At 39.1% G+C, this 17,764-nt stretch overlaps 1 protein-coding gene across 6 annotated transcripts in view; it reads left to right on the top strand.

Moving 5' to 3' along the window:
• LOC126475440 (enoyl-CoA delta isomerase 2-like) overlaps positions 1-17,764 on the top strand; it is a 118,368-nt gene that overhangs the window by 71,394 nt on the left and 29,210 nt on the right. For all 6 annotated transcript variants that reach the window (XM_050103302.1, XM_050103296.1, XM_050103301.1 and 3 more), the window contains exon 5: positions 6,035-6,124. In XM_050103302.1, the coding sequence (XP_049959259.1) occupies positions 6,035-6,124 (90 nt within the window). The remainder of the gene's footprint in view (positions 1-6,034; positions 6,125-17,764) is intronic.

Raw genomic sequence — 17,764 nt, 5'->3', positions numbered from 1 at the left:
AATGTTTCCCTCTATTATATCCATATTTTATACTTTTTATGAGATGTGATGTAAATGGGAGGGTTTGTATCAATTTTGAAAGGGGGTGGGAACTGTAGATCATGATTTACACCAACCGATTAATCTTGGCTAACACAAGACACACATCTCACCTTTCAGACAACCCTGGCAAACAAGTGTGATTGTTTCTTCACCATTTGCCATTTCCATAGGGTTGCTAAGATTTCCTTTGGGGGCCTCAAGGGTGAAGATGGGAATGTCTGTTCTGTAGGAGATGATTCACACACACACACACACACACACACACACACACACACACACACACACACACACACACACTGAACTATGATGATTCTACATCGAGTGTACATAAGAAGAAGGCATGAGTAATGAAAGAGAACACAAGCAGGATTGGAGTTAATCGTGATGCTTATTTAAGAAAAGTAAGTGTAGCAAATTCTCTGATAAGTTGATGAATAGTAGGATAGTTCGACTTGGATTATAGGTAGATATAGTATATACTAAGGATATAGGAGTTGAGAAGTAGAGGAGGACTCCAGGGATTAAATGACGTATTATAAAAGTGAATGTGAAGTGTAAAATAGATTCATAGCTTTACCAGAAAATACTTAATTATAGTATACGTAGAAATGTATACTAGAGTAATGAACCACGAGGCCTACTCTGAAAGGATAAAGGGGGCATACCCGGCATTTGCTAAGTAAATAGGACAGGCATACCTACATGGAGATAGGACGACATGTGGCCTGAAAAAAGTAAATTACTCATCTGTCATAAACACCTGAAATTTATGATTGAAAAGAAAAGAAATGTATACGATTGAAATGTGAATTTTTATTATGTGTGATATTAATGTACATAATGATTGTATAAAATATCTAGAACCACCCGGCCTTCCACCATCTCAAACACGATATTTTAGATGTGAGTGGGAGAAAGGAACCCTACTGCGCGTCACCTGTCTGTGTATGCAGGTCCGAAGTTTAGCGTGAGAAAACTGTAGACATGGCGGTCGAATGACGCCAACAAGTACTTGTCATTCAATCCATGGAAGTCATAATGAAGCACATGGCAGAATCAAGGAACTTCTGTGTTGTTCTGTGCTGTTTTGTAACTGTGACTGTTGTTAGTGATGAAAGAACAATGAGTGGAAAAAGATTTTTAGTACTTTTAACTTGAACTTGCCAGGGGCAAGACAGGTGTATGATTTCTGTATAATAGACTCATGGTTAGCAAGCCAACTCTGTTGTAAATGTAACTGTGTTTATAACATTTGAGGAGACTTACTTAAAAGTATTTATTCATGTGGAGAGTGAGATTTGTAAAAGTTTGATGTTTAAATATACATCGTTAAGCGAAGCAAAAGAAACTGTGTATGTCTACTTATAGAAATAAGTAGAAAGAGTCTTGAGAAATTCCTGTTCCCAGCAATATACTGCGGAGAAGAAGAGAAAGGGAGTTTGCCGCAACAGGCTAACTAGCTAGGAAAGTCAGCTGACCATATCAAGTAAGTCGTATCGTTAAAGAAGTTGAAGTTTGCACACATACTTCACCACTTCAAGTCGTCCAAAACGGTAGATTTTTCAGCCTGCAATCAAGTTGAATGGAGTAGAATTGTCTTCAGTGATGTGTCTCACTATGAACTGAGCCCCAATGACCAGCAAAGACATATCTGGAGATACCTCAGACCATGGTGGGATACCAACCTCACTGTCACTCACCATACAGTCCAAAACCAGTAGTGATGGTCTGGGATACCATTTCTATTCATAGCAGGACATCTTTGGTTGTCATTCCCAGCACTATTACAGCAAAGCAGTATGTCTCATACAAATGTGTGAGGACTTTGGTAGGGAAGAGAAATGTTTGACTTTGGTTTATTGGGAGAATTTTAGGAAAGTGTGGTTCACCTTTAAAGGAGACCACATATATGACACTAGGGTGACCCATTCTTGAGTACTGCTCCAATTTTTGGGATCTATACCAGGTGGGATTAAAGGAAGACATTGAACTGTTTCAGAGGTGGGCTGCTGGATTTGTTCCTGGCAGGTCTGAACAACACACAAGAAACACAATGCCCCAGGAGCTCGAATGGGAATCTCTGGAGGGAAGGTGACATTCTTTTCAAGGAAGACTATTGAGAAAATTTGTAGAACCAGCATTTGAAGGTGTCTGCTGAATGATTCTACTATTGCCGAAATACATCTTGCATAAGTACTGCAAAGATAAGATAAAAGAAATTAGGGCTCAGTCGGAGGCATATGGACAGTCATTTTGCCCTTGCTCTATTTGCAAGTGGAATATGAAAGAAAATGACTAGCAGAGGTACAGGATACCCTCTGCCAAGCACTGTATGGTGACTTGCAGAGTATTTATGTAGATCTACATGATTTGGGCAGCTATATTGTGGTATTCCATGAGCTTCATTGGTACTCTGCAAGATCTCATTACTGCCAAGGATTATGTGATTATTTTGGCTATTCAGGTCCATCCCATGGTACAGTGTTTGTTTCCCAATGGTGATGCTGTGCTCCAAGATGGCAGGTCCTCTGTTCACACAGCATGTATCATCCTTGACTCTTTTTGTTTTGCCGATAAATTGCAAACAATTTGCAGATAAATTGTTGCATCTCCTCAGGCCCCCACTGTCATCAGATCTCAATATTATTGAGTCTTTGTTGTCTACTTTGGAGAGAAGGGCATGCGGTCGCTATCCATCTCCATCATCATTACCTGAACTTTTCATTATTTGGCAGGAAGAATGGTGTAAGGTTCCCTTGAAACCAAGCAGGACCTGTATTTATCCATTTTGTGATGACTGGAAGTTGTTTTGAGGGTCAGTGGTTTCCTACATCGTATTAGGCATGGCAGTGTGTTGCATTTGTAATGTTTCTGTATTTTTGTCCCCCCCCCCCCCCCCTCCCCCCGCCCAACTCCACGCCCATATGTTTGGAGCACTGTGACAGAAGGAAATGATAAGGTAATGATAGTAGGTATCTTCATTTAGTTAACAAAAGCATTTGATTGTGTGGGCAATGCTATACTATTACACAGGTTTGATCATTATGGAATTAGTACAAGGCTTACCAATTGTTCATTCCATCAATAAGATGCAGCAGCTTATTCTTCAGTATCATCCATTCACTCAACCATAATTCATAGATCTCATCTAGAACCACCTCCAGGGATTTACAATAAGTCAAGATGTATGTTAACATAAGACAAAAATCATGGAAACTTAATCTGCATGCCGTATTAACAGAAAACTATTACTGCACTGCTTAATGCTATTCATGCTTATCCATTTAAATTTAATAAAAGATTAGTAATAAAGCTGCTACTTAGAAAAAAAACCGCTGCCTCATCAGTTTTACTGTACAGCTGCCATTTATCTGCTATTGTTAACTTAATATTTTCTTCACATGATACTTTTTAAAAGAAAATATTTACTTACATCTATAAACAATGATTCTTATTTACAAAACACTACTACTTTTCAAACTGCTTTATGACAAACACTACTGCTGGTTGATTAACTTCTCTTTGTTGAGGTTCAGATTTATATAGCATTTTTCAAAGAATGTCATATTCAATAATTTTTTCGATTTCAAGGCCAAAATTGCAATTGTGAAATAAATAATTTCTACAGATAATGGTTAATATGATGGCCTTTAGAAAAATAAAACTTCCACTTGCGATGTAGCTAACAAAACTTTCCAACCCCTGAACCTAAATATTCAAATAAAGAAGTAGGTTTTTCATTTTCTTTTGAAATGGTAGAGATTCCCAATTTTCTGCTTTATGTTAGAGGGGAGCTTGTTGAATGTCCTACCACCAAAGTACATAACTCCATTCTGAACACTTGACCAGGGGGAAAAGTCTACATGAAAATTATTTTTGCGTCTGTGTATATCACAGTTCAGCTGTTATTTTCATGGGATAACAATGATACTGTGTTATATACTTCTGCATATTTACAATTTAAGAAAATTTTGTCACAAACTAAAACTACTCATATTAAAAACTTAAATGCACTGTATTGATGTACCACAATAATATTTTTTTATAGTTCATTATGAACTGCCTTTCACCTATCATCAGGTAACTTAAGACTTTTCACATAGCCCATACAATGTAAGTGAGAGTTTATAGCTGAGCAAAGATTGTTTTTCTAAATATGTGACCTTTTACAACCAAATATCTATACAAAAACACAAGCATAATGAAATTTACAAAGAAGCTGTAAACAAATAAATCTTATACTTCTTTATACTCAAAGATTAAAAGTACAAGAATGCACATGCCAGCTGGCCGCTGTGGCTGAGCAGTTCTAGGTGCTTCAGTCTGGAACTGCGCTGCTGCTACAGTCGCAGGTTCGAATCCTGCCTCGGGCATGGATGTGTGTGATGTCCTTAGGTTAGTTAGGTTTAAGTAGTTCGAAGTCTAGGGGACTGATGACCTCAGATGTTAAGTCTCATAGTGCTTAGAACCATTTGAACCATTCTTTGCACATGATAAAAATTGTACACAAGTTAGTACTGGCATAGACTACTATAGTTGGAGTCATGAACTATGGTGGTCGATTTTAGGCCTGTTCTGTGCACCTGCATCATAGATTCTCTGACAGTCCAGTGATGTGCTGTGAATGTTGTAGCTGATGTGAGCATTAAACATGACTGTAGCCAGTTATTTAGTGAATTTTTATTCCATTTGTTGTGAGTTGTCACCATTGTTGGTGGTGGTAAGTGACAAATCCTACATAAGCAAGCAAAAGACACACTGTGCAGGATACATGCTTCCATCAAGTTCAAAGAATGTGTATGAGTGTACTGCAAATGTCGCTTGGAACCAGCAACAATGCAGTCCCTGCTGCGCCTTGACCTGCACAAACTGCCATTGCTCGTGAATCGGACTACAGGTTGTATGGGCAAAATAACGGATTAATTTGATTATCAGCCCATGAAAGGGGGGAGGGGGGGTTGGGGGAGGCAGAGGGGAGGAAAGAGTCAATGGAAAATTGTGATTGGGGGGGTTGGGTTGGGTTGTGTTGTTTGGAGAAGCAGACCAGACATCGAGGTCATCGGTCTCATCAGATTAGGGAAGGACGGGGAAAAAAAGACGGCCGTGCCCTTTCAAAGGAACCATCCTGGCATTTGCCTGGAGTGATTTAGGGAAATCACGAAAAACGTAAATCAGGATGGCCGGACGCGGGATTGAACCGTCGTCCTCCCGAATGCGAGTCCAGTGTGCTAACCACTGTGCCACCTCGCTCGGTTTGTGATTGGTGGACAACTATACTATTTACAATAAGTATGCTATCTTATAATGACCAAAAATATTAACTGGCTGTTACTACTTCAGTAAAGGTGAGTAATAGAACATCATCTGATCAGTGGGGATTAAGTCAGGATTCACTGATTGGTGTTCACTGATAGGCAAAAGCTAGTTCATAATGAACTGTAAAATCAATATTATTGTGGAACATCAGTATCATATATTTCAGTTTTTAATATGTCTCTGTTCCTCCAAGTGTTGTCAGAATAATCCACAAATGTTAAAACTATTCATTAATTTTGCATTAGAACAATTAAACCAGCCTCTGAAAGTGGTACATGCTCATAGGTTTCATTTTTTACTTTTGTGTATATAATGCTCCTCAGATGTTATACTGTATGATTCCTAAGTAAGTTGCTCTTTTGATCTTCTTCCTCCTTGTAAACACTTTGTAGGTATATTTGGAACTTTTGTTTTTGTGAAGTCTCATCCACCTACAAAATAAGACACTTAGAGCGACACACTGCTTTTAGTAAAAAACTTATGCAAATGTTCATTGATCAAGTAATGGTGCTGTGATTTCACAATCAAATTGAAACTGCTTCAAAACCACCAATTTTTTTATTCCAGCATTTGGCTTCATAAAAGATATAATTTATTATTGTCTACCAGTTATATGTTAAGCATTTATCATATTTATAAGATAGTATGAATAACAATCTGTTAAAAACAATTTCAGGCAACATTTCGTACTCCATTTACTATCTTAGGGCTGAGTGCAGAAGGCTGCTCAACATACACATTTCCTCGAATTATGGGCACATCGAAGGTAAGCTGATTTGTGTACTTAAGACACTTTTAGAATCTTTATTTTTCAGTAATTTATTTGTATTCTTGCAACATCTCTGTGCATATCTAACAGCAGCTGCAGAAGAAGAAGAACACTTCTCCTGCAGTACAGAAAGCCACATCCATTCTTTTCTTGTCAGGCTATAGTTCTGTACTGAAGCCTAACTTGTATTTTACTTATACCAGGACTTTGAAATAATAACAGTAAGATACACTGAACAACAGCATTCCTGTACAATATGCTCATTTCGATTATTCATCATGAGAAGGGAATGGGGAAGATGGTGGTCATGACATCTTGTTAGGAATGTTACTAGTATATGTCTTGCATGATTTGAAAAATGACATGTCAGAATAGCTGGATCAGGTAAAATCTTATGCTATCCTTACAATAACAACACAATATGAATTCTGCTCATAGTAATATAATGCTAATACAACAATCACAGTTAAATGAGACTTACACATACCTGCAGAGATTGGTAAATAATAAATCTTCCACTAGACCTTAAAAATAGCTGTTTGCCACTGATCATTAATTAAGAGGTTCCTTCATTCATCAAGCTGTGTAGGGTCCATCCAGAATAAAAACATTCTGGGATGAGGAACATATAAAGCTATACAATAACAAAAGACATGGAAATCACAGAAACCAAATCTGTAAACTATATCAACAAACTATCGTTACAGTGCTTAATGTTTGTCACACTTATTCTAACTAAATTTAATAAATTAAATTATGAAAAAAGTTGTTATTTTGAAGAAAGCTGCTGCCTCTGCAGTTATGATACGGAGCTGCTATTTATCTGTGTTTCTTCAGATTCTCCCGATGTACTCGTGTCGAAATAGTTCATGGGTGAACAGCTGGAAGTCAGTGTTCAATGGGCACAACATTTCAGCAAATGACCTCTCTCTGCTGTTCCTCCACCTGCCCCCAAAGTCAGTTTGATGTCTGGTACCTCATTTCTCTGCTTGACCGTTCTATTAGTGGGGCCCCATGCCTTATAAGGATGTACCCACTACACAGTTTATCAGCAGTTTTCCACTTCAACTCTCAATAGATCCTGTAATGACACAGTCCCAGTCATTGTCGTTTGTGTCAGAACTTGGGTGTGGTCATAATCTATTCCTTTTAACTGTGTCAGGCAATGTCTATGACTGCTGATTTGTTAGGCTGCTGCAGTCTGATGTGCCATTGACGTTTTTGGTAGTGATCTGCAACAGTATGCCTTTTCTAACCTATGTATGTCTTACCACATGGCTAGGGTACCTGATAGACCCTGGATTATCATAGACCAGTGTTGTCTTTCTCACTTCCAAGCAGTGCTATGTTTTGGCTGATCTTAACTTGGTATTTCCAGAGACTTCATCCTATCTTCCCGGATAATGTGCCACAAAAAGGAATAAATGCAATGACTGTATCCTCCTGAGCATCATCTTCTGGTTCCACTGATTGTAGAGACGTTATAGGACATGTACTAAGGGTATAGGGCATAAGGCTCTCTGAATCTGTAACTCCTTGTAGCCACACTTCTGGAAAATTGCTCTCAGATGTTCAAGTTGTGGTTGATACTTTTTTTGTCAGAGAGGTTGCAAGCTCTATGTACCAAAGTTTTGAGCACACCATTCATCTAAGCCAGGTGATGACAGCTGTCTGCATGTCATTATAGCACAGTGTGCATCTTCTTCCAGTATGTGCTGTGGCCCAAAGTGACATCCACTCTTCTTTTAACCAGAGCATCCACAGAGAGGACCACACCATAGTAAAATTAATGTTCTGGTGTATGGAACTGTAGTTTATAAGGAAGTCATTCAGCTTATGTTGCCATATGAGAAAAGTGTCCTGTACATACCAGAAGAAACAGGTAGGTTTTCATTTGTCTGATTCCAGTGCTTCCTTCTCAAAATATTCCATATACATATTGGTGACAGCTAGTGAAAGTGGGTCCCTAGTGACTCCTACTTCAGTCTGCTCATAGTAGCAAGTGTTGAAAATTTTGACGTCAATATGTGCTTAAAAAGGTTGGTCATCACTACATCAAATATCTGGCCAATAAGTTCTAAGGATTCTCATAAAGCCACTCTGGTAAAAAGAGAAAGTATGTTGGTATTGTTAAGCATAAAGTTTTTAAGGCTACCCACAAAATCCACAGAGTTGAAAATGTATTGTGAACACTCCCGACATAAGGGTTAAGGAAGTCCTTTAGGTACTTAGCGAGTTGGTATGTCGGAGCACCAATGTTGATGATGGGGTTGGGGACATGAAAGAACCCCATCCTTGTGAATCTTCAGCAGTCATAAAGTCTTGGTGGAGTTGATGCCATCTGTCTTAGCTTCTTAACAAACCTGTCTGGCAAGCTGAATTCAATGAGAAGCGTCATGGTCTTCCTCTCCAAACTCTTGGTAGAGTAAGTGTCGATATTCAGGTATGCACTGTCTTCTAGCAGGCCCCACATTTTCTCTATGTAATCATGGTGAGATAGGACCACAGTTGAATTGCCCTTGTTGGTTGGTAAGACCACAAAATCAGGATCTTCTCTTAGTTTCCTTATGGCTGCCCCCGCAGATGTTTGATTTCATAGGTTTCATCTGTATGACAGCACAACAGGTCTTGTGACATATTTCAGCAGCTGCATCAGGGAGAAGTCATGCAGCTACCTGTTTCACTGAGTGAGTGCTGCAAATTTAGGAGTGGGTGCCAAATTGAGGCCTTTCTTAAGAACTGACACCACATCCTCATCCAATTACTTGGCCGTGAGATTGATAGTCTTGCAGGTGACATCATAAGGTTTCCTGTCTTAGAATATGCTCAAATTTCAGTGTTTGACATCCAGTGGCCATCCTTTGCACAGAGTCCATGTGGTCCATGTGACATCATCAGTCTAGTCCCATGACCAAGGACTGTACTGGCTAGTCATCTGTAGATGTAATTTGAAAAGTTCTTTGTCACTTAGTCCAGACACCAGCAAGTAAAGTTGACTCTCTCCTGTCCCCATGTTTCTTTGTTCATCTGACTGCTGCTGAGTTTATGTGATGTGTAACTTTGTCGAAGTTCAGTACTACATGTTCTTCATGGCATCTCATAAGAAATGCGAATGCACTCAGCAAATGGCTTCTCCAGTTGTGCATCTTGTCAAGACTTTTCATGCCACAATACATCTTCCCGTAGAGGTATGTGATGTGATTCCGGTGATTCTCCCAGGGTACTTCATGTTGAAAGAGTTCACAAGTGAATTGCCAGATGTCAGGGTCTAACACGCACACTATTTCAGCAAATGACCACATTGCCATCATCATGTGTGCTGATGAACTGACTGATAGGGGGCCAGTGCCATGCTTTTACCTCTTCCCATTTTCCCTCTGATTGGCTACTCCATCTGCCATCCATGCCCAGCATGCCGCATCCCTAACCCCACTCCTCTCGCCGACACAATGTTCCATCCTACGTTCATGTCCAGATGCATGTGCTGCCCCTGAAGTCAGTTCGATGTCTGGTATCTCATTTCTCTTCTGGAGCATTATAATAGCAGGATCCTATGCCTTACCAAGGATGTACCCACCATCACAATTCATCAGCGGTGCCCTTATTCAGATCTCAATAGATTCCTTAATGACACAGTCCCAGAAACTGGACATGTGTGTTAGAAACTTGGTGGGGTCATAATCCATTCCATGTAGTTCTGTCAGGCAATGTTCTGCAACTGTCGACTTATTAGGCTGTTGCAATCTGGTGTACCATTGGTGTTTCTGGCACCAATCTGTGACAGTATGCACCATCCGACCTATGTATGCCTTACCACACCAGCAGGGTGTGATTTCCATAGAGCAATATAGTCTTTCACACTGCCAAACAGTGCCCGAGTTTTGGCTGGTAGACCAATGACTGTCTTCACTTGGTTTTTCTAGGGAATTCCTATCTTCCCAGATAATGCACCACAAGCAGGAATAAATGCAGTGGCCGCATCCTTTAGAGAATTCTCTTTTGGTTTTGCTGGCTGTACAGAGGTTGTAGGACATAAGATTCTTAGCCATTCTTCTGAAAAACTGCTCTCAGATATTCACGTTCTTGTTTAGTTCTTTCGTTGTCAGAGAGAGTGTGAGCCTTATTCATCTGCCTGTGGTAGCAAAATATTTACTTGATTACAATGGTATTTTTCAAAGGAAATCCTTAATATTGAAATACTGGGTCCTTTTTATAGTACTTACTTGGCAGCTAAAGACTGTGGTCAAGTGTGTGTATCTTGTGTAATTTCAGTGAAGGTGCTTTTGCCTGTAAGCTTATTTATATGACAGTCATTTTTTTGTGCCTATCTGCAACTTAGCATCTCCGTTTATATGGTCAGAAGCATTTATCCTTTTCATAATATTGCTTTATACATGCAATTAAATTTCAGTTGTAAAATTTCCCACCAGAATTGTGCAAGACAGTACATCTTAATAGACAACATTTTTGTAAATGACAGTGCAGTAAGCAAAGCTCATATTTATCCAGTTTTAAATGGGTTATAAGACAAATGTCCAATTACCCATAATAGAGAAGATGGTTATTCAAATTAAGTGTAGAGTAGTTAATGATTTTATAACAGACACCTCTAGATGCAACCTGCAATCAGCTGACATGAGATAGGCAAGGAGTTGCATGCAAACTCTAAATTTATTGCATTTCTCCAAGTTAATCATCTGTCAGGAATTTCTTTGTAGCATGTATCAGTGCTCAAGGACAACATTTTGAGCATTTAAAATGACAGTCATAAAAAGGAACACATGAATCATACCTGAGTTTCACATCTGCTTACGTGTGGTAAGTGGAAGAGATGTTAGTGGGACTACTTCTCCCTGGTATAAGACAATGGTTTGAAGTGCTGTTATTTTGTTAACATGTGATCAATTTCCACAAGAGTTATGCCACTGAAGTCCTCTTTGAATTTCCTTGCAAATATTACAAAACAATATACAGTCCATTTTTAATAAAGAAAAAGGAGAAACATGTTGGTGTCATAATGCAGCAGATCTACTCAGATGGCACAGTTTGCAACTAATAATTTAAATCTATTCTGATGGCATAAATTGAGACTAATATTCTTTGCGCATGAACTGAGTTGCCTGAAAATAATATGCTTAACAGCATCAATGAATCAATGTATTTTAGATAAATAAGTTTAATTGTATCACAGATGATGATGGTGGACAATAATTTCATTAAGAGGGAATCTGCAGTAAATCAAGATGTGCTTTACATGAGAATCCCCCCTCTTGTTGTTGTTGTTGTGGTCTTCAGTCCTGAGACTGGTTTGATGCAGCTCTCCATGCTACTCTATCCTGTACAAGCCTCTTCATCTCCCAGTACCTACCTACCGCAACCTACATCCTTCTGAATCTGCTTAGTGTATTCATCTCTTGGTCTCCCTCTATGATTTTTACCCTCCACGCTGCCCTCCAATACTAAATTGGTGATCCCTTGATGCCTCAGAACATGTCCTACCAACCGATCCCTTCTTCTAGTCAAGCTGTGCCACAAACTTCTCTTCTCCACAATCCTATTCAATACTTCCTCATTAGTTATGTGATCTACCCATCTAATCTTCAGCATTCTTCTGTAGCACCACATTTCAAAAGCTTCTATTCTCTTCTTGTCCAAACTTTTTATCGTCCATGTTTCACTTCCATACATGGCTACACTCCATACAAATACTTTCAGAAATGACTTCCTCATCTTAAATCTATACTCAATGTTAACAAATTTCTCTTCTTCAGAAACGCTTTCCTTGCCATTGCAAGACTACATGTTATATCCTCTCTACTTCGACCATCATCAGTTATTTTGCTCCCCAAATAGCAAAACTCCTATACTACTTTAAGTGTCTCATTTCCTAATCTAATTCCCTCAGCATCACCCGACTTAATTCGACTACATTCCATTATCCTCATTTTGCATTTGTTGATGTTCATCTTATATCCTCCTTTCAAGACACTATTCATTCTGTTCAACTGCTCTTCCAAGTCCTTTGCTGTCTCTGATACAATTACAATGTCATTGGCGAACCTCAAAGTTTTTATTTCTTCTCCATGGATTTTAATACCTACTCCGAATTTTTCTTTTGTTTCCTTCACTGCTTGCTCATTATACAGATTGAATAATATCGGGGATAGGCTACAGCCCTGTCTCACTCCCTTCCCAACCACTGCTTCCCTTCCATGCCCCTCGACTCTTATAACTGCCATCTGGTTTCTGTACAAATTGTAAATAGCCTTTCGATCCCTGTATTTTACCCCTGCCACCTTCAGAATTTGAAAGAGAGTGTTCCAGTCAACATTGTCAAAAGCTTTCTCTAAGTCTACAAATGCCAGAAACGTAGGTTTGCCCTTCCTTAATGTAGCTTCTAAGATGAGTCGTAGGGTCAGTATTGTCTCACGTGTTCCAACATCTCTACGGAATCCAAACTGATCTTCCCCGAGGTCGGCTTCTACTAGTTTTTCCATTCTTCTGTAAAGAATTCGTGTTAGTATTTTGCAGCTGTGGCTTATTAAACTGATAGTTCGGTAATTTTCACATCTGTCAACACCTGCTTTCTTTGGGATTGGAATTATTATATTCTTCTTGAAGTCTGAGGGTATTTTGCCTGTTTCATACATCTTGCTCACCAGATCGTAGAGTTTTGTCAGGACTGGCTCTCCCAAGGCCGTCAGTAGTTCCAATGGAATGTTGTCTACTCCGGGGGCCTTGTTTCGACTCAGGTCTTTCAGTGCTCTGTCAAACTCTTCACGCAGTATCGTATCTCCCATGTCATCTTCATCTACATATTGTTCCATTTCCATAATATTGTCCTCAAGTACATCACCCTTGTATAGGCCTATATACTCCTTCCACCTTTCTGCTTTCCCTTCTTTGCTTAGAACTGGGTTTCCATCTGAGCTCTTGATGTTCATGCAAGTGGTTCTCTTATCTCCAAAGGTCTCTTTAATTTTCATGTAGGCAGTATCTATCTTACCTCTAGTGAGATAAGCCTCTACATCCTTACATTTGTCCTCTAGCCATCCCTGCTTAGCCATTTTGCACTTCTTGTTGATCTCATTTTTGAGACGTTTGTATTCCTTTTTGCCTGCTTCATTTAATGCATTTTTATATTTTCTCCTTTCATCAATTAAATTCAATATATCTTCTGTTACCCAAGGATTTCTACTAGCCGTCGTCTTTTTACCTACTTGATCCTCTGCTGCCTACACTACTTCATCCCTCAAAGCTACCCATTCTTCTTCTACTGCATTTCTTTCCCCCATTCCTGTCAATTGTTCCCTTATGCTCTCCTGGAAACTCTGTACAACCTCTGGTTCTTTCAGTTTATCCAGGTCCCATCTCCTTAAATTCCCACCTTTTTGCAGTTTCTTCAGTTTTAATCTACAGGTCATAACCAATAGATTGTGGTCAGAGTCCACATCTGCCCCTGGAAATGTCTTACAATTTAAAACCTGGTTCCTAAATCTCTGTCTTACCATTAGATAATCTATCTGAAACCTGTCAGTATCTCCAGGCTTCTTCCATGTATACAACCTTCTTTTATGATTCTTGAACCAAGTGTTAGCTATGATTAAGTTGTGCACTGTGCAAAATTCTACCAGGCGGCTTCCTCTTTCATTTCTTAGCCCCAGTCCATATTCACCTACCACGTTTCCTTCTCTCCCTTTTCCTACTACCGAATTCCAGTCACCCGTGACTATTAAATGTTCGTCATCCTTCACTATCTGAATAATTTCTCTTATTTCATCATACATTTCTTCAATTTCTTCGTCATCTGCAGAGCTAGTTGGCATATAAACTTGTACTACTGTAGTAGGTGTGGGCTTTGTATCTATCTTGGCCACAATAATGCGTTCACTATGCTGTTTGTAGTAGCTTACCTGCATTCCTATTTTCCTATTCGTTATTAAACCTACTCTTGCATTACCCCTATTTGATTTTGTGTTTATAACTCTGTAGTCACCTGACCAGAAGTCTTGTTCCTCCTGCCACCGAACTTCACTAATTCCCACTATATCTAACTTTAACCTATCCATTTCCCTTTTAAAATTTTCCTAACCTACCTGCTCGATTAAGGGATCTGACATTCCACGCTCCGATCCGTAGAACGCCAGTTTTCTTTGTCCTGATAACGACGTCCTCTTGAGTAGTCCTCGCCCGGAGATCCGAATGGGGGACTATTTTACCTCCGGAATATTTTACCCAAGAGGACGCCATCATTATTTAACCATACAGTAAAGCTGCATGTCCTCGGGAAAAATTACGGCCGTAGTTTCTCCTTGCTTTCAGCCGTTCGCAGTACCAGCACAGCAAGGTCGTTTTGGTTAGTGTTACAAGGCCAGATCAGTCAATCATACAGACTGTTGCCTCTGCAACTACTGAAAAGGCTGCTGCCCCTCTTCAGGAACCACACGTTTGTCTGGCCTCTCAACAGATACCACTCCGTTGTGGTTGCACCTACGGTACGGCCATCTGTTTCGCTGAGGCACGCAAGACTCCCCACCAACGGCAAGGTCCATGGTTCCCTCTATCCTCAAAAATCTCAGGGCCTTCTATATCTACATAATACCCCACAATCTTTTTCTGGACACTGAGAGGATTAGCATATGACCAAAGTTTCTTGAGGTGTTGAGAGAGTTTCCGAGATAACATTTTGCTATGGTAGTTATTGAAGGTTTCACTCACCGTTCTTCTGGTAGCTGAGCGCATTTCAGTTAACATTTTCATATATGTATATTTGTGCTTTATTTTATACCAGTTGTGTAATAGGTGCTGTTTCTTAAGAACTTTGTTGATATTGTCTTTATATCAAAGGGGATCTCTACTATATTTAATGTTTCTTAAGAAATTGACAATGAAACAGTTGCTCACTAAATCTTATATTTCCATTCTGGGTAGGATCCCAAGCTCGGTAGGATCCCAAGCTATTTGTTCTGAGTAATTTTCAGAACAAGTGTTTATTACCTTTTTGCAGGAAGTTTTCTTTCATCTGCCATTTATGAAGTTGTAATTTCCCCAGTCAGTTGTGGGACGATTAAAACTTCCAGTTTTATCATGATTTGGAAACCTGCACACTAGGAAACAGATGTTTTCTCTGGATTTATTAGTTACTTCTGCAGCTGAGTCTGATGACTGATGGACCCACCTATAACTTTTATTCCACTTGTCATTGTTATCTGCATCCACAGTGTTATACATACAGGGGGACATACAGGAGATGGACGGTTTTTAATGAAATAATGCTCAGCCAACTTTAAAATTAATGCATGTTTATTTACACAAAATCATAGCTCATTATTTTCCATTGTAGTTAATAAAGTTATTTGTAAAAAATAATGTCGTCAAGGTGATGTCCATCATTTCGAATGCATGACTCATGTGTCTTCTCAAAATCCTCCATCATTTCTTGAATGTTTGCATTCTTCAACTTGTCCAAATTTCATTGTTTGTGGTTATAGATACAGTTCTTAAGGTACCCCCACAGAAAAAAGTCGCATACTGACAAGTCGGGAGACCTGGAAAGCCAAGGAACATTGCCAAAAAGTGAGATAATCCAGCCAGGAAACATGCGTCTAAGAACTGTCATTGAAGTGGTTGCAGTGTGCGATATTGTCTCATCCTGCTGGAACCAAACACATTTTAAAGGGATTCGCTGTCTTCTTAGTTCTGGTTTCAAGAATGTTTCAAGCATACGAATGTAACGAACTGAATCAACAGTAACTGTGGCCCCATGCTCTTCAAGAAAATAAGGTCCAATAATGCCAACAGAGCCAAGAGCACACCAGACTGTTACTTTTTCTGAGTGTAGAAGACGCTGGTGGATAAGGTGTGGATGCTCTGGAGCCCAGTAACGTAGGTTTTGCTTATTCACGGTCCTATTTAAATGATAATGAGCTTTATCGCACATCAACAAAATTTCATTTTCATTCAATCCCAAAATCACTTGCATTCTGTAAGCAAAGTCTTCTCGTACAGCAAAATCAGTTTCCTTAAGTTGTTGGACAATGAGCATTTTGTAGGGATGGAATTTTAATTCTTTATGCAAAATTCATCTAACACCACCATGCCCTCAGTACTACGCAGTTCAAAATTGTCCATCTCCCGTGTGTCACCCTGTACTTATCTTGAACCTCATGTTCAAAAATCGGTGACAGATTGATCTGTGGAGATTGACAGGATATGGTTTTTGTAGTTGAAGCACTAGCCAGAAACCACTGATCATGAGAATCAATGCCACAACATTGCTTGATGTGATAGCAGTTAAACAGCACTGTGTCTTAAAACTGAGGAGGCAACATCCTCACTAATTTAATCAATTAAACTTAGAAGCCATGGGCATGAACAGCACTAGTGACAGTTTATTGTTTATGCAGTTACTGAGCTGTCTTTATGCCAATGTATACCTTGCTTGTCCTCATCCCTGAAGGTTCTCATTCCTGATGATAACAATAGTACATGATTAATGGATGAATGAAAATAACATTGAAAAAAATATCATATTGTCAAAATGGAATATGTGACTGCTTATCTTTTAATGCCTGGAGTGTAGCTGCAGTAGCCAACTAGTGTGCTGTCCTTTCCATTCTTGCATGCCACCCTAACAATTATGCATTATGACAGAAATACAGTGCAACCTAAACATCAGTGTGAACTTCAAGTGCATTGTCGTCGTTGTTGTTGAGACCTTCAGCCCAGAGACTAGTTTGATGCAGCTTTCTACGCTAGGCTATCCTGTACAGACTTCTTCATCACTTTACCCTACATCCATCTGAACCTGCTTACTGTAGTCAAGCTTTGGTCTCCCTCTACAATTTTTACCCCCTCTGTTCCTGAAATGACAATTCCTTGATGCCTTGGGATGAGTTCTATCAACTGATCTCTTCTTTTTTAATCAATCTGTGCAATAATTTTCTTTCCTCCCCTATTGGATTCAGTGCCTATTCATTAGTCATCTGAACCATCCACTTAATTTTCAGTATGCTTCTGTAGCTTCAAATATCAAAAGTTTACATTACCTTCTTTTCTGAAATGTTTGTGGATGTTTCACTTCCATGCAAGGCTACACTCCCAACCTTCACAAAACACTTCCAAATACTTAAATTTATGTTTGATGATAACAAATTTTACTTTTTCAGGAATGCTTTTCTTTTTATTGTCAGTCTGCATTTTATATTTTGTATATTTCAACAACTGTCAGTTATTTTGCCACCCAAATAGCATAATTTGTACACTACTTTCAGTCTCTCCTTTCTTAATCAGACGATTTCAGCATCACATTATTCATAAAGACTAAGTTTCATTGCCCTTATTTTACTTTTGTTGATATTTGTTGTAAGTTTACAGATACACTGGTTAATATTTCAAGGGTTTTGTGAAACATATATACCCTCTGCAGTTAGTATAATTGAATCATTCATAATTGGTGTCAGTATAACTGAAATGTTCATAACTGGCATTCAGCTAAGGTTAAGCAGCCTTATTATCATTAGATAAGGTATTGAGGTGATTCTGGGTTTCTTGGGGTTAGATTTTTACATTTGAGATGTTCCTGGGGCATTGTGTGGCAACAAAAGACACCCTTTTGTTGAGTTTCAATGAAAGCAA

This window comes from Schistocerca serialis, chromosome 4 (genome assembly GCF_023864345.2).
Source record: "Schistocerca serialis cubense isolate TAMUIC-IGC-003099 chromosome 4, iqSchSeri2.2, whole genome shotgun sequence".
Taxonomy (NCBI): Eukaryota; Metazoa; Arthropoda; class Insecta; order Orthoptera; family Acrididae; genus Schistocerca; species Schistocerca serialis.
This window is presented reverse-complemented; position numbering and strand designations above follow the sequence as displayed.